The 26704-nt window shown below is 49.1% G+C and overlaps 1 protein-coding gene across 4 annotated transcripts in view; it reads right to left on the bottom strand.

Moving 5' to 3' along the window:
- The window catches only part of Myo16 (myosin XVI), a 524759-nt gene that overhangs the window by 189157 nt on the left and 308898 nt on the right, over positions 1-26704 (bottom strand). For all 4 annotated transcript variants that reach the window (XM_078016333.1, XM_078016334.1, XM_078016331.1 and 1 more), the window contains exons 16-19: positions 24280-24427; positions 4250-4361; positions 1218-1335; positions 379-450 (exon numbers count right to left, since the gene is read on the bottom strand). In XM_078016333.1, the coding sequence (XP_077872459.1) occupies positions 379-450; positions 1218-1335; positions 4250-4361; positions 24280-24427 (450 nt within the window). The remainder of the gene's footprint in view (positions 1-378; positions 451-1217; positions 1336-4249; positions 4362-24279; positions 24428-26704) is intronic.

Below are 26704 nucleotides of genomic sequence, written 5' to 3'. Positions count from 1 at the left end.
GCACTTGGCACCATGCTATGGCCATCAATGCCCAGTAAAGGGCAGCCATGTATGGCCCAGGAGGTGAAGGAAAGGGAGTCCCCACTTAGGAGGGCAGTGTGACCTCACACATGCAGGGGTCCACATTTGATGGGGATCAATCCTTTTGGGCTGACAGCATTGTCTTTCTAAGCTGATGGATTGACCAGAAGGGGTGACCCTGTGCTCTCTCCCGGGAGCCCAGGGTTTACAATGCAGTCACGTCCAGAGGCCAAACAGGCACCCAATCCCAGGTTCCGCTGCACCCAAGGGGCACAGCCCAAGCTGTATTTGGGCTCTCTGTTTGAAAGAAGACCAGGAATTGCACCAGGATGAAAGTCCAAGTACAGAGAACTTTACCTTTAAGATACTGGATGTCCGTGGTCAAGGCAGAGGCCAACTCGTCTGTGGACACTTGTAACATTCCAGCCACTGAAATTGAAGCAGTATTATAAAGCTCAAGTTAGTGTACGTTTGATACTCAGAACATTTATATATATAGGACATCTTTACATAGACACATGAGAACACATGTATCAAAGAAAAGTAACTACTACTGTAATTGCCAAATTCAACCAGAGAAACATCTTAAAGGAATCAACTCGTCACTAAGTTTTTGTGGCTCTGCGCACGAAATCATAACAGGTCTGGGGGCACTGCTGTTCTCACAGACAGTGATGCATTGTTTTCTCCATATTCTTCACTAGATCACTTTGATGTCGTGAAGATGGGCTCCTTTAGTTTTACAGTAATTTTTTTAAGTGGGGGTGACTAGAAAGGTCATTTCAAAGATGAGAGAAATTTCTGGCAAGGTCTCATACTAAGACAAAGTTGCCAAAAACATATATTGCAGAAAAGATAGCATTTGAAGGGAAGCTGCTACATCTTGTTTAAAATGTTTAGCTACCAACATCTCCCCCATATAAACTGGGTGCCATGGCTAGAGGCAGAGAACACTTAAGAACAATAAAAAGTAAACTCAAGTAAGTGCGGAAGAAGCAGAGCTGCTGGAAGAGAGCCCTGCAGCACCCACTGGCCCTCAGAGCCAGGCCACTCATAAAGCAAAGTAGATGCTCCCCACATTGAGCCCTACTCCTGAGAAGGGCCTGTGCCCCGGGCTTTTCTGTACTGTGTCTCCATCTACTGGCAGCTCGGCAAAACTGCACAGCAGTGAGGTTCCTGCCCACCACTCCACTGACCTTGTTCTAGAAGCTGGAGGTCAGAGACAAAGGCAGAGTGAGCGTCCGTCAGCGCGGTGAACTGGATGTCTCCAAGGTGCAATATTGCTGCTAGAATAGCAAATAGGTTCTCCACCTCCTGCGCAGTTTACAAATAGAGAGCATCAACAGTCTTGCTTAGAGGAAAGACTGAAACAGAGATCCTTTAAAAGTCTCAGAGGGTACAAAGGGGTGTGGCCCTTGTTCATAGGGTTGTGGCTTCAGATTCTAAATGTTTGGTGAAAGAACCACCCATGTCTGCCTCAAAATCACAATCTCATGGCTCAAGGCACATTTCCTCTAAATCAATGTTTCTGTTCCTCAGACAGAAGACAGCGAGAAAGTGCTCTTCTGATGTAAATCGAGGGGTTTTGATAACCCTCACACCCAGACACGAATGGTCTGTACTGCGGTCTGACTGGCTGGGCGTCCCTTGTGAGGTCGCTCGGGTCCTCTAAGGCCGACTCCGGCCTGCCAAGGCCAGGGGGCCCCGCTGGGCAGCACTGTGGCTGCCCTCCTCAGGAGCCCACTCTGCGGCAGCCGTTCCTCCTTCCCTCCCCGTGACACAAACGGAGGTGGTGGTTACAGAGCTAGAGAAACAAGTGGCTAGTTGTGTTTCCAGGCATCTTAAGGAAAACCAGGGAACAGACAGACGTGGGCCCCAACTGCCTGAGCAGGACGCTCAGGAAGAGAGAGTGTGCTGAGGGGAGCTCTGGGAACCCCCCTCTGCAGAAGGCAGACGGACACCTGGGGTTGAGTGAGGAAAGGCGATTTGTGGCAAGAATGGAAAATCAAGAAAGAGCTGCGGTAAGCGATGCTTCCCTAGAGCACCCAGTCTTTAGCACGATGCTGTCCACAGTGGAAGAGGCTGAGCCAGGGCCGAGGCCAGGGCCCCTTAGCTCTCAGTTCCCTAATTCAGGAGTAAGCCCTGGCCACGCCCATGTGGAGGGCGTCCTACCCACAATCTCATTTGACCTACAAACACAGATCAAAGCAGCAGCATCCCTGGGGTTCCGTGACTTTCCTCCAAAACGCTCCGTTTTCATGGAAAGCCATGATTTCAGAATCATCTGGAGCACGAGAGCATGGGGAGAGGTGACCTTGATACTCTCCAGGATGACCACTCTGTGATCGCGGCGTCACTCAAAAACATGTTTGCTGATCCTAAACCCAACTCAGGGTGTCCAATTTAATCCATCTTGCTTCATAGAATAGCATTTCCCAGCCCATGAGACTCTCGGACAGTGGTTTCCCTTTTCAGCAATTCTAATAACTCTTCATTAGTGTCCTGGAGCCTGCAGAGTGGACGCCTCTGGATCGACAGACAAGAAGAATGTGCACTGTCCTCAAGGGTCTTTCCCTTCAGGGTGGAGACAGAGCTGTGGGTGCCACCTGTGGTGCCCACTGTGAGGTGGTGAGTTCCGAGACAGAGGGAGACATCAGGTCCTCTGGGGTGGGGGGCTGCTAGGCTGTGTCTGTGTTCAGTAATGGTCCCCTGCTGCCCAGCGGCCACTGGGGACACAGGGCGGAGGTGGAGGCGTCTCTATGCACAAAACTCTGGGGCCCATGGTGCCTGACACATTTTGACCCCAGGTGCTCAGCCCAGAAACACTGTCCTTTGGCTGGTAAGGGAAATTAGATATCCCTCCTAAGTGAAATAACTGTCCCCATTTAAGTCACTTTAAAGGATCACGATGAAGAGGTACATTTCATGTCTTTTGTTAAAATATACATGTCTTTTACCAAAAAGGCTGCCCGATTCTCCACTAGCTACCTGGGCCAGCGGGTGCATTTTGCCTGCCCTGCCTTTGAGGATCAATCACGGAGTTTCAAAGCCCTGTTTCCAAGCAACTGGTCTTTAGGTAGAAGGGCTCCCTGCCCCTCTCTGTGCCCCTTTTTCCTGTAGGGGAGGTGGGCATCTCCAGCACGAAGGGAAGGAAACAAAACAGCAGCAGCAGCCAGAGGACAGGGCCGTGCGAGCGGCTGGAGCCAGGGAAGGCAGACTGCAGAGGAGGGCAGAGGGCCACGCGGCCTGACCGTGGCACTGCCGGCCAGCTCCACCCAGACAGACACTCAGCTCAGCCCGTCTCTGTGGTGAGCAGGTGGGCCGGGCCAGGAGCCCGCATGGATTCCACAGTCCACTCCTGGCCCTTCCCGGGTGCTCTCCCGCCCCCTCCCACACCACCCATCAGCCACACCTGTGGTCAGGGGAAGACAGGCCCGCATGAGTGGACACACTGGCTTCAGACAGACAGATGGCATTTACGTGGGTGACGAAATCGGGGGACTCCTGGCATACCCCAGCAACCTCACGCTCCTCGTTTCTGAGGATGTGGCCAAAATCCAAAACAGTGTCACATACGGGCATGCAGAAAACACGCCCAGGAAGCAGAGGTCAGGGACCACCAACCACCTACGGTTCTTTCACTTGAATTAGTTAAAAGAAGGAATCACTTAGAGTCCCATTCTTCACCTCCTTGACCTCACTTCAAGCACCCTACAGCCACACAGGCTCACAGCCACCACACTGTGCCCACCAACGGGGACACCAGCACTGATGTGGCAGGCTGCGGCTTTTCCGTGAAAATGGGCAGCTCTTCGACTTGGTATTTAAGAATAAAGTTTTCTGTTGCCTGAGGAGACATTTATTCTAAAGTGCTCACATTGCTCCTCAGTGATTCTGAGCAGTGGGCAGCTGCTCAATCCACAGTTCCTGGGTAGGCTGGCAGGCAGGGATGCTGGGTCTGTTCTGGACATGGACAGGGCTCCTTGGCCACCATCTTGACAGTGTGCCCTCTCCTGTCCCACTCTGTCCACGGCTCCTAGTCCCTGCCACCATCCACGTCCTCTTTGTCTCCTGACCCTCTAGTGAGCGCTGGGGGCAGGAGAATCTGCGCTCTGCTAGGCCACTGGTGTCTGCAGCAATATCTGGAACCTAGCGGGGTCGAGAAATGCCTGAGTGGACCCCTGGGCTGTGGAGGGAGGTTCACTCCGTGAAACACAGTAGCACTCACCACAGCGCTGAAGCCGACAACATTCAGAGCTTGTTTCAAAACCGCGAACTTCTCCCTGTTCAGAGAGCGCTCTGCTGTGGACACATCTTCCCGTGTGGTCTGGTTCAAGTACCTGTTGGGACAAAGACATGGCTTTAGGGCTTGGCCCGGAGTGAAACCCGAGTGGTTGGAAGACACTTCAGCCATATTTGGTCTCCATAATAATGGAAATCGCCTGGACATTGTGTCCTGGCGTGTTTACAAAGCTTTCAGTACGTAACAGCACATACTGTTTCAGGAAAGGAAGAGACCCCATTCTGGCTATACTAGAACATAACTGCACCACGTGACGTGCCTCTCACCTTAGCTGCACCCAGCCTTGTGAAAGGAGAAAGTTCCAAGTACTCAGTGCACTTCATATAGAATCCGGCAGGCACTATCATATGCATTGTAATTAATGTGTGCATTAAAGAGACTAACTTACACTCACATCGTTTCTTCTTGTCGGTACCTTTTAATTATAAGGTAATTGATTAATTCATTAATTTATTCTTTTCATTCAACAAACACATGAATCACCTACCAAATACAGGAAACAGCAGGCAGCTGAGGACTACATGGAGGTGAAGGAATCCTTCCTGGACCTCAACTGTGAAACACAACATACCCAGGGGCAGCAAAGATGGCGGTGGGCAGGTGGGGAAAAGGAGGACAGCACAGTGCATGAGCGTAGGGAGGCAGCAGTACCCAGATGTGGACAAGGAGGAAAAGCTTTGGAGGAGTGGGCTCTGGTTCCAAAGAGCAGCACATGAGCAAGACTGGCCAAGCACAGAGGCCGTAAGGCTGACCCGGGATACAACAGTATGAAGACACACAGCGTTGTGCAGCGTGGTGCATGAGGAGCACAGAGTCTGTACATGCACTCTAAGGAGCGGTGGCCAGGGGCTGCTAGGTTGGAGAAGCGCCAGAGCTTTGTACACCCTGCACAAGAGTCTCGGGCAGGTTCCGGAGGGATGGGACAGAAAAGAGGCACAACCAGCTTGGAGTGTCAGGAGTGTTCTTGCACACTGGTGGGAGGTCACCTGGAAAGAGATGAGACAACTAAGGGTAGCAGGTGATCCAGGTGTGACCAACCCTGGTGAGCACAGAGCAGGGAGCCAGGCAGAAACAGTCAGGAGGAGCCGTGGTCTGTGCACAGGGCCGCAGAACAGGAACGAATGGTGCTTTCCAAGCCTCTGTCTGGGGAAACTGCTGGGATCAGGGCCCATCAACCAGAGCGCATTCTCTATTGCAGGTATGCTCCTGAGAGAGGAAAGTCTCATACTTTCTATCAGTCGCATTGAAGTTCAAGCTCAAGTGGAGCCCAAGATATAACAGATATAAGAGCCTAGAATTAAGAAAAGACTAGAAAATCTAACCTGGAAACCATCCTCATGCCGGGGATTAAAGCCATGTAAGTGGACTGTGGGGAGGCACGGGGGACCTCGGAGGAAACAGGCTGATGGCTAGGTGGGGTTGGGACAGACTTGTGTGCACCAGCTGAGACAGAAGCACATGCAGACTGGACACTAACACTCATAGTCATGCACACAAAGTCATACATTCTAATACACTCACAGATACTCACATACTCTGACACACTCATGGATACAAAACACAAACGTTTTCACACATACACACACGTACACACATACCCACACATATATATATATTTTTAAGAGAGAGAGAGAGAGAGAGAGAGAGAGAGAGAGAGAGAATTTTAATATTTATTTTTTAGTTACGGCGGACACAACATCTTTGTATGCGGTGCTGAGGATTGAACCCAGGCCGCACGCATGTCAGGCGAGCACGCTACCACTTGAGCTACATCCCCAGCCCATACCCACACATATTTGCATTTACATGCACATTGATGTGTAAGCACATGCTTACACCCAAACTCACTCTCAAACATTGATGCACACATACTCATGTACACCCTGACATACAAAAACATGCAATTCACACTCATATACTCTCAGACATTGACACAAACATGCACTCATAGGCACACTCACACTCGTGCTTATGCACACTTATACATTTTTCCACTAACACACTCATGCACACACACAACCATGCACACATCCAAACACTCTCTCTCATACACATTCACTCACACACATTCACACTCACATGCTCTTCTGTTGCTCGAACACTAAAACACACTTGTGCCCATGTCACACTCTCACTCACACTCCTACTTGCACTCACACACACACATTCATGCACACTCATACTCAAACACACACACTCAACGGTGATACCTCTGAGGGGATAAAGCACTCCATCTGCTCCCTACAGCTACCCACATTCAGATCTGGCCGTTTCTGAGCCAAACACCATGTTTCCACAATGCCACCTCAGACACAACGCGTCAAAGGGAGGCTTCTTCCATGCCTCTGCCTGATGCCACCCTTGATCACTGTGTAGGTTAACATCGTATTGGGGGTGATCACAGAGCAACTGGCTCCTCTAACTGTGGAGTTAAAAGTTCAACGGCCACCGTTCCTCTGCAATTCCCTAAGAAATAACCCAGCATGCTCCTCCTGGGCTCCCTCCAGGGTCACCCGAAACTGCTCCTGCATTGTGGTACAGGAGGAGCAGCGGCTGTGCCCTGTCCTATGTGGGGCACGAGGACCACAGCAGACGTGTTCCTGGTTCTGGGAGGAGCAGCCACGCGAAGTCAATGCTGCAGTTACAGGCAGGCTCTGGGCATGAAGTGGACCAGAAGGAGAACAGGCAAAGAGGGTTTGCCTACGGAAGGAAGGATGTTTTCATATGGGGTGAAGCACCTTCCTCTGCAGCAGGAAAACTGGTTGGCATAATGATGATAAAAAGAAAAAAACAAACGTCTTTTTAGGCAACATGCTGCACACCTATAGTCCCAGTGGTTCAGGAGGCTGAGGAAAGAAGATCACAAGTTCAAAGCCAGCGTCAGCAACTTTGCAAGGCCTTAAACACCTTAGAGAAACCCTTTCTCAAAATTAAAAAAAAAAATTAAAAAGGGCTAGGGATGTGGCTCCGTGGTGAAGTGCCCCTGGATTCAGTTCCTGGTACAAAAGAAAAAATATTAAAAAATGAAATTTTTTCTGCTGCTCATAGCATTTGAGATGATTTCAACTGAAATACATGTCTTAATTATCAGCCTAAAATTGTATTTTAAAATGTGAATGTCATGAAAAAATTATACACAGGCCCCAGCACCACCCAGGTCTCTGCTACCTCTGTGACTGTGCACAGTTGTACTGTTCCCGAGTCCACCCTACGTCACGGAGCTCTGATGTTTGTGTCTCTCCATGAACTAGTTAAAAGAGTCCCAAGAAAACCAACAGAGTGCACATGAGCCTTTTAAAAACTTTTTGGTCTTATTCACATTAATAAATTCTTCTAAAAACCAATGGATATTACATAGAAGAAGAAATAAAAAGACTTATAAAAGTATGAATTTCACAAAAATGGGAACACAGTCCCTTGGAGACTTGCCCAGGCGGTTGTGTGAACCAAGTGCTTCCCTGGGCAGCCTGCTGCAGAGTGGACGTTTTAGTGTAACTGTTTGGCCTCTGGGGACATCAGGCTTGTCTCTAGTTTGAGGCTGTTATAATAAAGCCACAATGGACATGCATGCACAGGTGTTTGTGCAAACACAACGTTATTTCTCTGGGACAAATGCTGGGGGGGGGGTGCGCAGTGAGAGCTGGCTCATGTGGTGGCTGCACAGTTTTATGAGGAATCCAAACTCCTGTCCAGCGTGGCTGCTCTCCCCTGTGTCCATCAGCAATGCAGAGGGCTGCAGTTTCCCCACAGCCTCGCCAGGAACCACAGTCACATCAGCCACTCTGGTGGGTGTGTGGGGATGTCACTGGCTTAGCATGCCCTTCTCTTATGTGCGTGAGGCCTCCGTGTCCCCTCTCGTGTGCGTGTGTGGCCTCCGCATCCCCCTTTGTGAAATACCTCTTCTTGTCTTCAGGTCATTTGCTCATGGTTTTAAAATGGTGTTTTTCCTGCTGTTGATTTTGGAGACTTCTTTTTCCATCTTAAACCTCTGTCCTTTGTTAAATATGTGGTTCGCAATATTTTCTCCCAGGATACAGCTCGTCTTTTAATCCTCTTAATGGAGTTTTCTGAAGAATAAAGGCTTTATATTATGTAATACAATCTATCCATTTTTTTCTGGTAGGGTTCTTATGTTTGGTGTCAAGTTCTTGCCTTGTCCTAGATCCCAAAGATTCCCTTCTTCCTGTCTGTAAAAATTGTAGAGCATTATGCTTTACCTGTAAGTCCATGATATATTCCAATTTTTTGTATAAGGTGTGAGGTTTTGTTTTGTTTTGTTTTGTTTTGCTTTGCTTTTGTTATTTCTGTCCTGTTTCTATTTTGGCCATAGATGTGCAACTGAGCCAGCACCTTCTGCCAAAAGCTCTCTTTCCTTACGCGGATTGCTCTGCACTTGTCAAAAATCAAGTGGGCAATATTTGTGTGAGTCCATTTCTGCAGTCTCTGTCCTACTCTCCTTATGCGTGTGTCTGTCTGCCTACCAATAGCATGCAATCACTGTAGCCACATGATACATCTTAACATGGATAGACTGATTCCTCTGATTTAGTCTTCTTTCAAGATTATTTTAGCTATTCCAGGCCTATGTCTTTACACATAAATTTTAGAATAATATTATTTATGTGTCTTAACATTGTGAAGATTTCAATAGGAATGGCATTGACTTTATAAATTATCTCGGGGATACAGACATTGTTGCTATATTGAGTTTTCCTATCCATGAACATGGTATGTCTCTTTGATTTTGCTCATCAGTATTTTTTTTGTAATCTGTAGCATACAAATTCTGTAAATATGTTGCTAAGTGTATATCTGAAGAGTTCACTTTCTTGGAGGATCTGGGAAGGGTATAATGTTTTTAAGTTTGATTTCCACATGTTCAATGTTAATTCATAGTAGTTAATATTTGCAATTGATTCTGTGCACTAAGCTTGTCTCCTTAGACCTGATGAACTCACTCATTAGTTTAATGTGATTTTATGTAGTTTTCTCAGTTCCCCCTTTTCTCACCATGAAATCTGATGGTGCTTTCTTTCAGCTAAGTTTACAAATGTAATTTTTATAGATTAATATTAAAAATATGCACACCTTTACCCAACATTTCTTTTTGCTATCTCTTACAGGAAAATAAAAAAAATATAGATGAATACATGTTAAAATTGTGAGAAATTCTACTTAGGCATCTAATAAGAACATGTTTTCATTACAAGTTAAATTTGCTTAAAGTTAGCCAGCAACTACAATTGTTGACCATGCACTATATATAATCAGCTATTCCATTATTCCAGTTAGCTCACTGTCCTAACAACAAAGGGCATGCTGATGATATCCTAAGCAGGTCAGTTATATCGCCAAAATAATTCCCATGTGCATGTGGGCTCTATGTATGTGTGTGTGTGTGTGTATGAGTGTGTGTGTGTGTATAAGTGTGTGTGCACGTGTGCACGTGCTTTGCTTGTAGTAAGGTAAACAGGTTCTGGAATGCATTTCTTATGCTGTCTAAGAACATATGGGTAGAGTTGATAAATCACAGTAAGTCATTCAGTAAATCACAGGAGAGCTTCGCCTTGTTAGCTGAAGAGTCCACGCTGGGACTCTTCTATACACAGTGCAGAAGAGCAAATTAAAATGCTACTGCACAGCCTGTGGCACCCTCTGAGGACTTGGAATTCAGGATAGTGGTGATCTGATGTGAATATTAAGCACAAACAATGATGGTTTGCAGAAAAGACTGTCATCAAATTTCAAGGCCTGTGTCCTCTCTCTGCCCACACCATCTCAGGGTGGTACCGGGCACATTAAAACAGCAGCAGCCATCTGTATACTCGGTGTTGTTCAGCCTGCATGTATACCCACAGTCCACAGAGATTGGAGGCTCAAACAGAAATAAATGATCATATTATTCCCTCAAAAACAAACCTGCACAGCCTGTCCACAGACTCTAAATACTATCTTTTGCTCTGTTTTTACCTGCCCTGTGAATACAAAAGCACAACGTCTTCTCCACTGTGGCAAAGCTGCCTTTTATTTGATGTTTCACATGTAAGCAAAAAAAAAAAAAAACCAGGTCAGGCCAACCAGGAGGCCAGCACGCAGGAGGCCAGCACACAGGAGGCCAGCACAGAGTGCCAAGCCCACAGCAGGGCAAGCCCTTGCCCCTGCACCCCACCCTGCTCCTCAAAAGAGAATTCTTTTCTTTATTGTTATTGAACAACCTGGAACATATTAGCTGATTTTGAATCCCTCCCAGTGGAAGGTCAATATGACTTTTTATTAATCACAGGTTTAAATACATAAATCTCCACCAATGAAAATATTGGTCTATTAGCCATGTGCCATTTTGTTTGGGAAGAGAAAGCCCTGCCAGTGGTCCCCAGGAAAAGAATAGGATTCACATTCAGACTTAGGGGCTTGTGACATTCCCAGAAGAATTTATCTGCATTTTTCCCATCAGACAGAACATTTCTCCAAAACGTCGGGTGAAGCTGGTCCTCAACTCTCCATCCTGTAAATTGACCTTGTTATGGTCAATTCGGTGTTCCTTGAAAGGGAGTGACTGGGTGACCTCTGGTGGACAGGAGGTATGGCTGTGCTCTCTGGCCCTGGACAAGGTTGGGGGCTGAAGCCAGCTGTACACCCACCTGGACTTATGTCCAGTCGTGGTTCCTTCTGCCAGAGGAAGGACCCTGCTTCCTCCTCATGGAGTCTCTCATGAAGAGCTGCCCATACTTAGAGGAGTGGTCAGTGAAGGAGAAAGAGCAGGCTGTGCTCGGGATCTGTGGGCTGGCCTGGCTTTGATGATGGTGGGGTCCCTTGATCAAGGCCTGGGGAGGGCTGAGCTTTCTCCCTTCACACCAGGCCACCTCCCACGCTCTGCATATACCAGCAGGCTGTGGCCAGCAGGGGGTGCTACAGGTGCTGAGCCCCTCCTCAGAGGCCATAGCTGCCGAGTGCTGTCAGAAGTGTCCAAGACACTGAGGAAGGACAGGCCCCCACACCTTACATCTGACACATGGGCTGAGGCCCCACCTACGCCAGGACTTCTGCAGCATGTAGCAATCATAGGGCAGTGGATTCAGAGTCGTCACCATTTCCGGATAGGCACCCCTCAGGGCTGCACTGCTGAACGGGGTTTCACCCGGGACTCACCCTGGACCTGGCAGCCAGTGTTCAAGGATAGGCGCTGTGTGAAAAGTACCTGGCTGTTGGTATATGAAGTCACTTCTTATTTTTTTTTGATAATGAGGATTTGGGGGTTGAACCCAGGGGTGCTTTACCACTGAGCTACATCCCAATCCTTTATTATTTTTTCTTTCATTTTTTTTGGGGTCAGTTTCTCCAGAAGTTGCTGAGATTGGCCTCTAAATTATAACCCTACTGCCTCAGCCTCCCACGTCACTGTGATTACAGGTGGGCTCCACTGTACCTGGCTCAAACAACCTGTTTCTTCAGGTGAGTCCAAAGAATTTATTTTCCTTTCAAAACATTCTATCATCTACCCCATTTCTCTCTCCTTTCTTCCAATTTCATGGACTCAAATACCCACAATCAATGGGCAAACGTCTTTCTTCTGCTGCGCGGCGTGGAAATTACCTGGGGGGCAGGTCTTCATTCTCCATGACCTGGGGCCGCCTCCCTCCATGATCCCCAGCAGCAGGCCGGCTTCCTGACCTCACTGCCGCACCGAAGGCTTCTGGTCTTCTCACCTCCATCCACCCACACCCACCCACACACTCCAGGAGCCTCAGCCCTGGCCCTGTATTGTGCCTTTAGATCAAAACCACTCCTACATTAGAAAAATACCAGCATACCACCAAAATGTCACTGTACGTTTACAATGAAAAATTATCTGAAAGTCACAAGTTCTGAAAACTTAATATCAGGAAATGTCAGAATGATGTGCCTCAGGTTAGGATGAGATATTCTAATCCATACAAGTTGAACATGAATGTGCCGAAGCTGCCAGTCACTCAAAAAGGCTCTGGATTACAGCAAGATATTTAAGACTGTTTCACAAAAGATGGATTTGGACTCCTCCAGACCAGTAGGATGGAACATGTATGTCAACTCAGAAGAGCAAATTAACATTGCTTAAAATTGCTCCTCATATACCCTGGAAATTAATATTCTGACATACTTAGAAAATACAATGATTTTCTGGCCAGAGACTGAGTTACCCAATGACTTTTTCTACTACTACTACTACTCAATATGACTCTTATTTAGGAAAAAACTATAGTTGTCTAAACCAATTCCAATTATTAAGATTTCAATAACATAAAATTGTAAAGAAAGTCATTCTTATGCTACAATGTACTTTCAATTTTCAAATTTATTTTCAATTTTCAAACGTGTAAGACAACATTTATGTCCTTAGAAATACATGTAAATTGATCCACGGTCTTGTGGACTCTTTAAACATTACAACAACCCCTGATGGCATCTCTTACTCTAATCTTCTGCTTCTCATAATTTCAATATTTATAGTTAAGACATCAAACACTTCAGAGTTAGCAATGAACCTCAGCTGTTATGAAAACAGCAGCTTGTAAAATCACCAAGTTTTAAATTAGTAGCTCTTTACTTTGGATGTGTTAGGGAATCCAAAACTTAAAGGGGGAGTTAAGTGACACAAAGGAAGGCAAAGGCTGAGGGCCACCGTCTTCTGTGTCAAGTACCATTGCGTGGGCGCATTTCACCTGCCTCCCTCGGACACATGAGCGGGGGATGTCCTGAGAGGCTGTGTTTAGGAATAAGGGTCCCCTCGTCACCCATGCAAGGCTCCTATCCCATGCACTGCTTGGAGCAAGAGTCTAGATGCAGTGATTGGGAGAGAGGAGCCAGGCGGAGACGAGCCAGACGCACAGAGTGCAGTGGACCCCACGTGGGGTGCGTGCTGATTGCTCTGACTCAGAACTGGGTCAGCTGATTGACTGAAGGCAAACAGCCTCAACATCCATCTCACTCCCCACACCTCCAACTTCAGATGGGAGACCTCTGTCTGCTGGCATTGAAATCAGCACTCCCTGGAATCAAGTACACATTTCACGCAAAGAGGACTCCAGATCCACCCCAGAAGGTCAGGCAACGTGGACGTTCACAATATCGATGATGTTACCCATACACACCTCACTGCACCGGTGACACCCAGGCCAGGAGAGCTGAAGCACTTAACATGGACGGCATTCCCCAGCATTCTGCTTGCAGCAGGCCTGCCGGCAGGATGCACCCCATCTCACAAGCTGTGGTTCAGGCAGCAAGGGACGGAAAGCGTTTTCTCAGCCATCCATTCATTTCCTCCCCACCCTGCACTGCTTCTGTTTGAACCACGGGGATCCGTGGAAATGCTCTCCTTTCATACCCTTGCACTGTGAGGACAGCATATTTCTTTCTTTCACTGGCCGGACATACTTAACCCAGGAGACAGGTCATCTCACCTCTTCCTTAATTTACTAACTCTGCTTTGAAATATTTAATTTAATCCCAATCACACTTCCCCAGTTCCCACCTCCTGCTGCTCACTACTAGGGAGGATTCAAAAAAAAAAAAAAAAACCTGGATGATGGAAATTGCTAGAACAGAGGTAAGCAGTCTATGCTGCTTGTGTGAATTAGAGATTTACTAAAATAAGCTGAGCAAAGGTATGCTTGTGAGAAACACTGCTTCGAGTTTTTGTTGGTATTCACTGTTCAATTTTAAGAAGGACAGCTTCAGTCAGGAGATGAAGACTGCTGAGTTTCTGTATCTGCCAAGAATTGTGCTTAGTGGGATTCAAAGATGAAGGAGGCAGAGGACTTGTCCAGACAGCGAGATCAAACAAACCAGCCAGAAAGACAGAGTGAGGCACAAAGACAAAATCTATTGTGTATGATAGATGTTCAGAATGCATAATACTAATACTACACTGAACAGGAGTACACAGAATAACAATGATTATTCAATTAAGCCCAAGAAGGCAAATCAAGATTTAAAATGCGTTTTGGTTGATTTAAATTCTAAAATGCTGGAGCGTGTTCGATAGTGATCATCTGAAATAGAACGCCACGTTCAGCTGCAGGGCGATGAAACGCTAAGGTTCTGCAATGCGCTTACTTTCATCAGCACTTTTCTTAGGGTTTTTATAATCCTGGGGATTCTTCACACATTAAAAACAACTCCTTGTCTAGGGAAGGTGAACTTAGAAGTCATGCCGATGCTTAAGAGTAAAGGTGCTTATAATAATCATTACATTATGTGAGGCAGAGAATAAATAGCCAAGTAATAAAATTACTACTTGAAACAATGAAGGAGGAATCATAAAACAAATCCAAAGTCCCAGAAGAGTGGAGGGCACTCTCCCCGCTGCCCACCTGATGTTCACTGGGAGTGGAACTGGACACACTGCAAGCCCAGGGCATGGTCTGTCATGCCCATCAATTGACAGACAGCTTCCTGGGCATATGCAAAGCCAAACACACTTGTAAGCATTTAAGAAAACTCGGTCAAGTAAACAACATGGAGCCAGTCTGCTGTGAGTCGGGGAGGAGGATGTGTGGCCTGGAACCAAAGCAAGCAGTGTGGCAGGACCTGTCCATTTTGAAGTGATTTGAACTGCAGAGGCCTCACAGCAATTTTAAAAGAGAAAGGGCGTGTCTGTCAGCTAAACCAGCGCTGAGGGATCACTTTTACAGGACACAAAAGAGACCAGAGTCAAGCACATCTGGCATGGTGTGTGATCACAGGGAGCAGGGGCCTGAGCAGAGGTCTGGCTGTGACTTCAGGCCAGCCGTCCCCAGGTCCTACCTCCTGCCGTTGGCTGTGACCGTTCCTGCTGGGCTCCTTTTCACTGAGGCAGATTCGCTCTCCTCAGGGCCCACCCAGACTTGAGGAAGCAGGTGCACCGCCCTGGAGCTGTGCACCCCGAGATCCTGCAGCCTGAGGGACACCCTGGGCACCCTGGCCCAGAGCAAGACAGGGAGGGGCCCAGGTTGGGCAGAACATACTAAATCAATCCTTCCTGTGAAGAATAAGATGCAGTCTGTTGTAGGTCGTGGGTGAAAATGTCCGAATTCTGGCAGAACTACCCTCAATACCGCCATCCTGCCGCCTCACCTCCTCTGTCACTCACAAGCCTCCTCTGCTGTTCATAGTACTCGGGGCTTCTTTTTCTCTTTAATGCACTTTTCTGCATTATCAGGAGGCAGGGATTCTGTGGTGAGGGCTTACAGGTTCAACTCATGGATCATTTTACTGAGCAGATGCATTTGATGGAAGAGACAGTAAAAAGAAATAATGCATCATCACCGTGTGCTGGTCTGTTTACCAGGAGTCATTTAAACCGGCCAGACACTGCATTGTGCGCAGGACAAGCTGTTCCCTGCTGTTCTGCCTCTGGATGCCACACAGGTATGATGCAGAGCTGGGCACGCGGTGAGTCACTGGCAACGGCAGAACAAAGCCCGGGCAAGGCCACCCGGTGTCTCCTATTGATGTTGATGTCATGAGTGCTTTATTCCAGATGAAGGTGTCAGCTTAGTCTCCCTAAAGCCTAACGCTCTGGATTAGCCATTTTAATAATATTCCCCAAGTAAGCAGAGAAGTGTTTAGTGCTTAAGTTTGTCAAAATATGGAGCTGTAGGGAGGTCCATGATCCATTTCCTGAGCAGATTGAAAGATACTTGTATGCCATGTTGTACTGCCTTAGTTATTACTGATCTCTGTCTGTCAGTCTTACACACACACACACACACACACACACATACACACGATCCATCTACATTTACAGATAGCGCAGATATCTTCACACAACCTAAGACCACTCTTAATTCTGGATTTATACTGGGGAGAAATAATCTCTTCATTTCTTAAGAGGAAATACACTGACTTCTGTTTTCAGATCAACTGAAAACCAGCCTCTCTCCTCAGTGTCCCTGCGCACACATGTCCTGGGCACCTGCACCTGACCCTCAGAGCTTACGAGGCCTTCAGCCTACTCACTGGGCAAGAGTCTATGCTTCAGGGTGACGTGGGGAAAGAGAGGACATTGCTGGCCCTAGAACCATTGGACAGCCAAAGGTTCCCTCCTCCAGGGGAGGGTGTTCCACAGGACACCTGTCCCCAGGTCCCGGTGTCCTTTAGTCTCCAGAGACAGAGTCCAGAGGGATGCCACAGGACACGTGGCCACGTACAGGCTGGAGTTAGGCCAGAGACCTCAGGGTGCCACCGACTGGCTCATGCCCTGGGGGGCAACAGAGCAGCCCCGCGGTCTCCGCCAATCGAGTCTGCCCTCCTCTTTGAGTAACACGGAGGTGCTCATCTGGAAACACCGCGAGGGAACAACAGAACGCACAGCACCTGCAGAGCAGCAAGCGGGTCGCTCGACTCCTGCCAGTGGGCCGTGCTCCCACTTGCTGATCCGCACTTGCTGATCTGGCTGATGGGTGCTGGGCGGAACCACCCTCCTCACCCTGCGGGCTGCAGGATCCTGTCGCCTGGCACCTCAGATCCTGCAGCCCACGGGGGGAGGGCGACTCTACCAAGCACCCATCAGTGAGTGATGGCAGGGAGGAAGCTGTTCTGAGGCGTAGGGAGCAGGAAGCGCCACTGACTTCCGCTGACTCAGGAAGCACAGCGCTGCTGAGGTGCTTCTGGAGCCCCGTTGAGATGGTACCCCTGGAAGGAGCCACGCAGGGAGGAGCTGCACTCCGTCTCCCACAGCCTCTCAGCCTCCATCCCGTGGCGCGTCTTCTCAGGACGCTCTGCGCACCTCGTGTGGAGCGCTCGGCTGGGCAGACTGACAAGGCCACATCCCGTCTGTGTGACCTTCTTGTGGGTGCAAGCACGGGTTACTCCTGACTCTGCCCTCACCTGAGGGGGAGGACCTCGAAGCCCTTTGCTGTATCAAAGATCCTCTGGGGCCCTTCCTGTGGCCAAAGCGGCTGGATAATAAGAGACACCAGCATTGGAGCAACAACAAAAATAGTCCAGCCAATGAAATGGTAGCCCCTGTGTGGTGGTGCCAGACCTAGGTCCCTGAATCAATACACAAATGCTGGCTGGGGAAGAGCTGGAACGGGAATGATTCATGCCAAATGCCAAAAGCACGTCTGCTCCGTGATGAGAAGGTCACTGTGGGGTCACTACGTGGCTGAATCCCACCACAAGCCAAAGATGGAGAAGCCCAAGGGGCTTGGCCTAAATTCTGGGATGCAAGGGAGAGAAGGGAATCGGAAGGTAGAATGCAGAGAGAATACCTGCTAGTGGAGAGCTTTTGACAAGAAGCATGGCGTCCCTGGGGAAGCGAGGGCAGAAGGTCCAGTGGAGGGGCTGGCCAGCGAGCGGGACTCTGGAGTGTGGGGTCAAGCTCCCCCCGCCTCCGCCCTCACTGTCTGCAATGCTGCACAGAGAGGACCCCGTGCCCTTGGCCATCTGCCTGGTCCAGGGCCCCCACTGCCCTGCTCGAGCCTTCTCCAGGCCTCCCTCCCAAAACGCCTGTCCTGGAGGCGGAGACGGCTAACAACAGGGACGGCTCAGCCTACTGGCTCTCGCCATCAGATATCCTGTGGTCCCCACTCCTCCCAGATCCCCTCCTGACACGGAGGCAGCCAAGTGCAACCGGGGCCTTTAGGGGCTCAGGCCTCTCCTACCCTGCCACCTCCTCTCCAGGGCCACAGGCCTCCTGAGGCTTCCTTCACCCAGTCCAGTGTGTGAAAGGCAGAAAAGTGTGTCTAGAGAGACCCAGACAACCCTGGCTCCCGTGCCCCAGCACGTGACTTGGTAACCAGAGGTTAGCAGGAGGCTGTTTGACATCTGCAGCACGAAGAGGCACCTGGTCCTGGACTGGCCGTGGACACAGTGTGACGATGCGTCCAGCTCCTTCGTAAACTCAGGGCCAATGGGCGAGGGTGTCAGGGTTGCCCCATGCTTCCCTCACGATCTCAGAGACAGCCACGGACTGCCCAGAACACGCAGCGTCAGCTCCGAGTCCTAATTCCCATGGGGTCAGATGGGACTTTAGCTTCCTGCGCACACATGTGAACCCCAAGCACCATCACAGGAGCTCAGGTAGGCACGAGTTCTCCAGCTTCAACCCCCATCGCCATGAACACATGCGCGCCTGGCTGAACTGGACAGCACTCTTGGAGGGACAGGGACTGGCACCCACTCGTGCAGTTTGAATGTCACTAACACCATCGTCACCACTTGGGATTAGATAAGGCAAGTTTTCACACTCTAGGAGAATTCCATTTTTTTTCTACTACAGAGGGTATAGAAAGACAAAGCATTTCAAGCAGAGAGAGAGAGAAAGAGAGAGAGAGAGAGTTTTGCCCCAGGGGAGATGTGAGTCAGGACTTTCTACAGTAATGTTCAACCTATGAATAGATTCAGATGGTCATGATTCTCCTGTAGGGTTTAGAAGACTCATGACACAGGCAGAGCATGGGTGTGAGGTCCACGAATTCCAGTCTCTTGTCTTTTGGGCCCTCGTGGCTCAGAAGCGTCAGGAAGCAGGAGAGCCAGTGCTCACCCTCTGCCTGTTCTCCTGCCACAGCGGAACTCACCTGGCCCTCTGCAGAGGCCGGCCTGCCCTTCTAGAGCTGCTGGGTTATTAACTTGAGACAGGGTGACACCGGCTGCCAGTGCAAACATCTTTATCATGCTCCTGGCTACGGATGTGATGCAGAATTGTTGTTCACAGTAGCTAAGGGTGACAAATGCTAGTATGTCATTAGTTCTGCTGAACCACTTTCAAATAGGGCCACACACAAGCAAACGCTGACCTTGTGCTTTCCCTTTCATTTTCTTTAAAATGTCACTGACACCAGGGTGGAGAGGCAATGGTTGCCATGGAGACAGTGGGACTGGATTCGGGTCTGGCTCCTGGGTGACACCTCAGTCTGCAGCCCTTCGCTATCCAGTGCAGATGCCAGCACGCGCTCTGCTGGTTACGGAGCTCAAGGACGTGGCACTGCGGACAGCACCTGGCTCCTGGTTAAGTAAGCCATTCATGGTCACGAGCCTGTGACTCTCAGGTACATTACTAATGACAGCCCTTAGAAATAGGTCCAGTGCTTCCTGCCTCCAGTTTTGGTCTTGGGAGCAACTTCAAGCTTTGCCTGGCAAAAAGGTGGGGATGAGTGGACATATTATCACATCATGAAGTTATGAAGAATCACCTTTAAGCAACATTCAAGCTTTTCATTTTTTTTTTAATTACATGAAACTTGCCCGGGTTAAGTTCGACATTCATAATAATCCCTTAGCAAAAACAAGCCTTGATGGGAGTTAATTGTTCTCTTCTCCTGTGACAGGTGCGCTGGCAGGATCTCAGTTCAAACACTGGTGAGTCAGCACGTCCTGTCACCACGGCAAGGTGAGCAGGTCAGGACCGGTCACAGGCTCTGAGTCATATGACTGTTGCTTTCTGGGTGCCACTCAAGACCTGAGCTCCCTAAAGAAGGTTCCAGGGCAGCCCAGCCCTCCCACCACCCATCCCTGTGACGGAGACCAGAAGTCACCCTGGACTCGGCGCCCAGCTCTTCTGGCACAAATCCACAACAGCTGTTTAAAGGCAATGGAAGATAAGCTATTATAAGCCACTTTCATTAAATCTCAATACCCAGGAACGTAAATTCCATTTATCTCCTAGATGTCGTTATTATGCACAAACAGAACAAATTAAAATAGTATTTGTAAAACAAACAGCTAGGAAAAGAGAGTGAAGAATCATACGCAGGAGGAGAAATGTTCAGGGAGCTGCACTGGTTTCCATGTGGGTCTCGGCTGGGGGTTTGTGGTTGGCTCTGGTTGGCTTCCAGCTGACTGTGGAGAGCCTGCCATCTTGTGGGAACTCCACACACAGCCTTGTCCCTGCAGCTTAAAATGTTGGAGAAGCGGGGCGCGGTGGTATACACCTGTAAGTGGGGTGCAATGGCGCACACCTGTAATCCTGCTAGCTTGGGAGGCTGAGGCAGGAGGATCATGAGTTCAAAGCCAGCCTCAGCAAAAGCAAGGGGCTCAGAAACTCAGTGAGATCCTGTCTCTAAACAAAATACAAAATAGGGCTGGGGATGTGGCTCCGTGTCAAATGCTCCTGAGTTCAATCCCCAGTACCTCCTCTCCTCAAAATAACAGAGAACTGGAGACTTCCCCCTTGTTAATAGTCTGGAGGAGGATGCTTATACACAGTGGCGTAAACACTGTTTCATGCAGGCAAGCTGTGGGGTCAATGGCCACTTCAGTCCTCCTCATCCTGAAGTGGGTAAGGGTCCCTCTGTTCTTTAGGGATCGTCTCATCATGCAAAAAGGAAAATATTTTTAGGCCCAATTTAATGCTGACAGAAACCTACATTTTTATGTGATAGTTTGAAAACTTTTCATTCTAAACACCTGGTCAAGGTTAAAAGGCACATTTGTAGCATTAATTGTAAAATAATAGTGATAGGTATTTTTTTTCTGGATTTACAATCACAAAGCAGAAAATAAGTGTTGAGTGTGCCCTCAACTCAGCTCTCCTGTTAAACATGTATTTTACCTTGATTCATCCAAGGAATGTGTTGTTAGGAAAGGAAGAAACAGGATACATTAGAAGGAAGCAGACTGGCAAAGTCATGCTTCTTCAAGTTCCTTTAAGACCAGGCTGTGTGGTGGATGCGTGAAGAGGGGAGAGGCAGGTGGGTGGTGATGGATGGCCTGCCCCACTCTAGCCCTAGTTAATACAAAGGGTGAGCGTGTGGTTGAGAAAATCAGGCAAGTGGGTGTGCTGCTGACGGTAGGAGCTCTCCTGATAACAGGGTGTGTTCAGCAAGTTCTTATGCCTCATAGGTACCCAGGCCCTCTCACCCATGTCTAACTTGGTATTAAGCACCTTACCCACAGGGATCTCCTTTCCCGTTGGGTATCAGTTTTAAGCAGCAGACTCAGAAGGAAAGGCTAGAAAGGTGGAGTTTTGAGAAAGAGTAGAATGCCAGAAAATTCAGATCTATAGTGCTGATGGTAAACAAGTCAATTTCCAGAATCACAGTAACATTCATAACCACTATCCCAAGGTTTGACCCCATGCTAAGGTCAAATATCAAAGCAATATGAACCTCAAACCTCATGAACACTGTAAAAGTGAGACAATCCGCTGGTATAAACATAAGAAGACCCACAAGAATCACAAAGCACTGTATGTGTGATATTTTATGACTTTGAAAAAAAGCTAATAATACAGTTTTCTGTGCAATGATCACTTTGGAAATGCTCCAACTGATCTCTTCATGTATCTGGAGACTTAAGAGGAAAGTGCAGTTTTGCACCCACGAGGTATTCACAGGGCATGTCAGTCAAACACCTGCTCTATGCAGGAGCACTGGACCATTCACAAGTCTGCACACCAGGCACACACGTGCACGGACATGCACAGACACGGACATGACCTCTAAACCAGCTGAGTCCTGTGAGCTTGACCTTCTGCTTGTTGGAACAGCTGGGGACAGAAATCCCCACCACTTTCCCTCCTCAAGGCCACCCTGGACCCGCAGCCCGGGGCTTTCCATGCAGTGCTCCTCCTCCCAGGGCATGTCCCCTTAGGGATGCCCAGGGTAGAAAAGTGAGAAGCTAATTTCAGGCAGTGGGCTTTGTCAGAACCGCTGCTGAGCAGCAGATCCCTGTCAGCAGGAGCTTCTTCTCACCCCTTGACTCTCTCCTCTGCAAAGTGAGAGGATCTGACAGATGGGGTTTCCGACGGCCTGGGAGCTGGGGTTCCACATCTCTATCACTTCTTCCTGGGCTACCACACTTGCGTATTACTGCTTTCTTCTTTGCCTAAGTTTCTGTTGTAGGTTGAGGCCAGTTAACCCCAAATAGTCTTTTTCTTTAAGTAAAATATAATTCTGACAGGGCCCTTTTAACTTCTTGACAACGTTTTTGCCACCAACGGGATAGATCATGTCTAGAGACCTGGGTGTGATTTTTCATGGGACTTCATGACGGTGACCGGGAATGCAACAGGACAGTAGTCTACGGCCAATTTCTTCTCCCCTGCCCCATGCTCACAGTCATGGACACCTCAGTTATGGGCAGACAACCCCTGTGGCTGCCCAACAGTCCTTGAGGTTCAGCCTGAATCACCCCATCACACTGGGAAGACCTCCCCAGCTCCAGGTGGACCCTGCTCACTGCCCGGGGTTCCACCACCTCTCAGATGCAGCCCAGCTGGTCCTTGGAGCAGCGCCCTCCTCCGTGGCACCGCCTCCCTCCTAAAGGGTCTCTGGCTGGTTTGAATACGGGTTGGCTTTGTCCCCCAAGAGTTTAGCTGGGAGCCTGGTTGTCAGGGGCCGGTGTTGGAAGTGGGGCCCAGCGGGGGTCCTCAGGTCCCTGGGGTGTGCCCTGGGAGGACTTGAGCTCGTTCTTGGAGGACAGTCATAAGGGGGAAGCCTGGTTCCACTCCGTGCTGGCCTCCTCCTTGGGAGGCGATCTCTTGCTCCCACACAAGCTTTTCCATTGCCATCTGCCATGAGGTGACACAGCCAGGGGCAGCCCTCCCCAGGGCCCGTGCAACACCGAGTGGACTTTCAGCATCCAAGACCACGAGCCAAATAAACATCTTTTCTTTATAAAGTTAGCCTGTCTCAAGTACTTCATTACGGTCATAAAAACACAGACCAAGACACCAACCCTGTGAATGACGCCCGTGTGGCTCGGGGGGCGGTCACAGGAGCCATTCATTCTGAAACTCTTTTCCTCCAGTCCAACTTTCAGTCCATCCCAAATCCTGACCTTCCTACTTCAGAACACCATCTGGACCTCACCATTTCTGTCCGCCTCCACTTACCACCCCATCAGTACCACTTCCCAACAACCGATGGGCACCGGGTTCCCTGCTCCCAGCTGTGACCACCACAGTGGCGTCTCCATGGAGAAGAGCTGCCTTTGCCATGAAAACCAGTTCACACCCAGAGCCCCCTCCACTCGGGGAGGCATTTGGAACAAATTCCGACCTTCCCACGGGCTCCAACGTCCTCCCTCACCTGTGTGACTGGGGTCACACCTGCTGGCCTCACCTTCCTCAGGTGCACACCTGCCCCCTCTGAGCCCTGTTCGTTTTCTCTCTGGAGGGAGCACTCCCACCAGACCTTTGCCAGGCTCCTCAGGTGCTGCCCCTCACACCACCTGAAGGAGCCTCCCAACCAGCCCAGGTGGAGCAGCACCTCCCATCACCTCGCTCCCAGCCCTGGACCACAGCCACCTGTCCCCATGCTCCCCCAGTGGAGCACCGTGGATAAAGACGAACAGACCAACGCAGCACCGTGGGGAGCAACTGGACTTTCCTCTGCAGAACTGGAGCAAGCCTGCGAGAAACAGGGTGACCTGTCACTCAGGCCCGAGCCTCTGCCCTCTCATCCGGATGGGGTCTACTCCCTTCCTGCTTCTAGTTCGCACCCTAGTTCAGATCTGACCAGTGCCTGTGGGGACTCACGTCAGCAGCAGAAAGGGGTGCCTGAGCAGAACGTCACCATGGTGGGGCCCACTCACATGCATGACCTCCATGACCAGAGTCCCCCTTTAACACACCTTTTACACAACTTGTTGCCTCCAGTAAAGAAAATCAGCGCCTTGGTTCCCGGGCACTTTTGCTGTTCCCATGACGGAACCTCATCTGTCACTAATGAAAACTTATATTTAAATGACAGCTCCCATTGTTCCAAAGGATGACCGAAAATCGGGACTTCAAAACTGATACGATACCAAAATACTCAGAAGGACTAGAGATGTTTACACACAAACTAGTATTTTGGAATTCTGACCAGAAAAGCAGCAAAACAGAAATGCGATTTCTTACACACACAGACCTTCACCTAAGCGTTCAATCAACAGTTTTGCCCTGTGAAAGGGATAGTTCTCGCCTGGGTAGCCGCCATTCTCTGGTAGCCACAGTTGCTCTCATGAGAAGGCAGTGTCAGCCGCCAAAGTCCACCCCAGGAGCCACTCACCGGTGGGCACAGCCGCGGTCCAGGTGCAGTCCGTGCTTCTCCTCCGAGGACAGCCCGTCCATCAACAGGTAGAAGATGAGGAAGTTGCTCTGGCCCAGAGGCTGGGAAACCAGTCTGGACTTCTCCAGCATGTAGGTATGGATTCTGGCTGGTGAAGGAAAGAAAAGGGATTCTGTCAGATGGCACTGACAGCTTCGCTTCCTCGAATTTCCCTAATTCATTACAAGAGATAAAAATGCAGTTTCTTTTCCAACAGTCGTGTTTTTAATTTAACAGGCTGTCTTCTAGAGCAGGCTGAGGCTTAACAGAAGTGCTGAGCTGAAGGCACTGAGCGTTCCAGTAGCCCCTTCCCACCCACAACCCGCCATTTTCTCTATCAGCATCTGTGGGTTCAAACCCAGGACAGAGTCGAGACCTTCTTGTTCACTACGGGCCCCGGGTCACACTGCAGCTCACTCTGTGCTGCGTGCTCCACGGCATCAGAGAAAGACACAGGGATGGGCACAGGGCCTGGGCATCCCCCTGGACCCCCACCACGGGCACCTGTCTCCATGGTGACCGAATTGGGCAATAATTTCACGTTGAGGTCATAATTTTAAAATTTTTTGATCATCTTCATTTGTTCTTCGTAAACAAATGTTTGGCTGGAAACATTTTCTGTTTAATTTTAAGAATATTAATCCTGAAATGATTTACTGCACAGGGGAATTTTTTAAATCCACACTAGTGTGAAATACACTGTGGTTTTAGCACGAGGTGGTCCTGTGGGTGAGGACCTGGAGACAGGGCTGACTTATATGCAGACTTGTCCCTGCAGTTCCAACTCCGCTGAACACAGAGCTCACTACTGAGCAGACTCCACGCCGTGTGCCGGGGAGCGCCTTCAGTACCTTCCATCTAGATTCAAAAGCAGCATGATTATTAATCATCCTCGTTAGCTCATCTCCAGCAGTGAATAAAATTGCTGAGGAGTAGCGGGATTCAAGTCAGTAGGATTTCAAATTAAAAAATAAAAAAGTCTTGAAGGAGATTTTAGATGGGAGCAAATTCAAAAAACAGCCCCCTATTCCAGTGGTCATGAGACTGCTCTTTTCCCAAGCAGAGATGAGGCACCCTTTCCTCTGTGTCTGAAATCATACGAGATACGATGAGGAGATGGTGCATTTCCAAGTTCGAGAGCCCCCTCAGGTGAGGGTCCACGCAGTGGAGCGCCTCCCACTATCACATGTCCTGATTTCTCAGGACCCGCGTGTTTCCAAAGCTCTCTTACGTCAGAAATAGTCACGACTAGAAATATATGCAATCTTCATGTGTGTCTACACATGAAAGTGTTTCTCAAAATGTTTAGGTACCATGAAAACACAGGTCTGCAGAGCAGACGTGATGCAGTTTATTGCAATAGACGTTCTGCGAAGCTCTGCCCATTGCCGTTCATCACGAGAGCAAGAAGGTGACACTGGCTAGCTTTTCCCTGCCTCATCTCTCCTCCGACTTCCAGAAGCTTCCGACTCTCTCAGCCGACCCATCAAGCTGCTGAGACACAGGGCGAGTGGGGCCCTCTGGAAGCCCACGGTGCCCTCGTCCCCAGCAGCCACCAGAAGTACCTGTCACTGCAGAGAGCCATGCTCTCTCTTTCACACCTGCCCACATGTCCTTGCCCGTCACTCCTGGTCACTCAGACTGAGGTGAGGTGGGAGAGCGTGGGGGGCTCTCCTAAGAATGAAGCCTCCACATTCTCTCCCAAAATGAGACACTGCCAATCTCCACACTGCTTTATGCCATTTTGCCCATCCACAATATAGGGAAGAAAACATGGGAATGTCTCAGGACTTCATGAGGAAGGAGCTACCATTCCGAGCACCTACTGTATGCCAGGCCCTGAGCCAGGTGACCTGCAGTCCTGCCATGTGCCTTTCATCTTTCAACCTAGTGGCTTGTCCCAAAGCCCAGGCTGATTGCAATAAAGGATGCTGCTCTTCATGTGAGAGAAGATCAATTAAAGCACTCTGAAGGGCCTCAAATGAAGTATGCAGTATAGGGGTGATTGATGATAATAGTGAGAATGGGTATTCATCGCTCACATCTCTGCTTTGTTTCTTCAAAATCAGGATCTGAAAAATGTGCTAGGCAAAGACACTTATTTATTTTCCATATCATTTGTGCTAACTCTGAAGGTTTAAGTTTCCCAAGTAGGTAGCATGGCTCAGCATTTCCTGCCGTTAAGCAAATTCAGTTTCAAGTTAAATAGATTTGGGGTCTTCAGCCACAGAAAACACAAAGAGCCAAAGAGAAAACACAGAAAAAGCCAAAATGGGCCCCTCACTCTCCTCCTGTAGCTAACTCCAGCACTTTTCTGGAGAGAATGTAAGATTTGACTTGAAGGTGAATGGGAAAGAAAAAGGGGGTGATGTAACCGATTCAGTCC

This window comes from Ictidomys tridecemlineatus, chromosome 6, assembly GCF_052094955.1.
Source record: "Ictidomys tridecemlineatus isolate mIctTri1 chromosome 6, mIctTri1.hap1, whole genome shotgun sequence".
Lineage (NCBI taxonomy): Eukaryota > Metazoa > Chordata > Mammalia > Rodentia > Sciuridae > Ictidomys > Ictidomys tridecemlineatus.
Note: the sequence above shows the minus strand (reverse complement) of the source record. Positions and strands in the feature narration are given on the sequence as shown.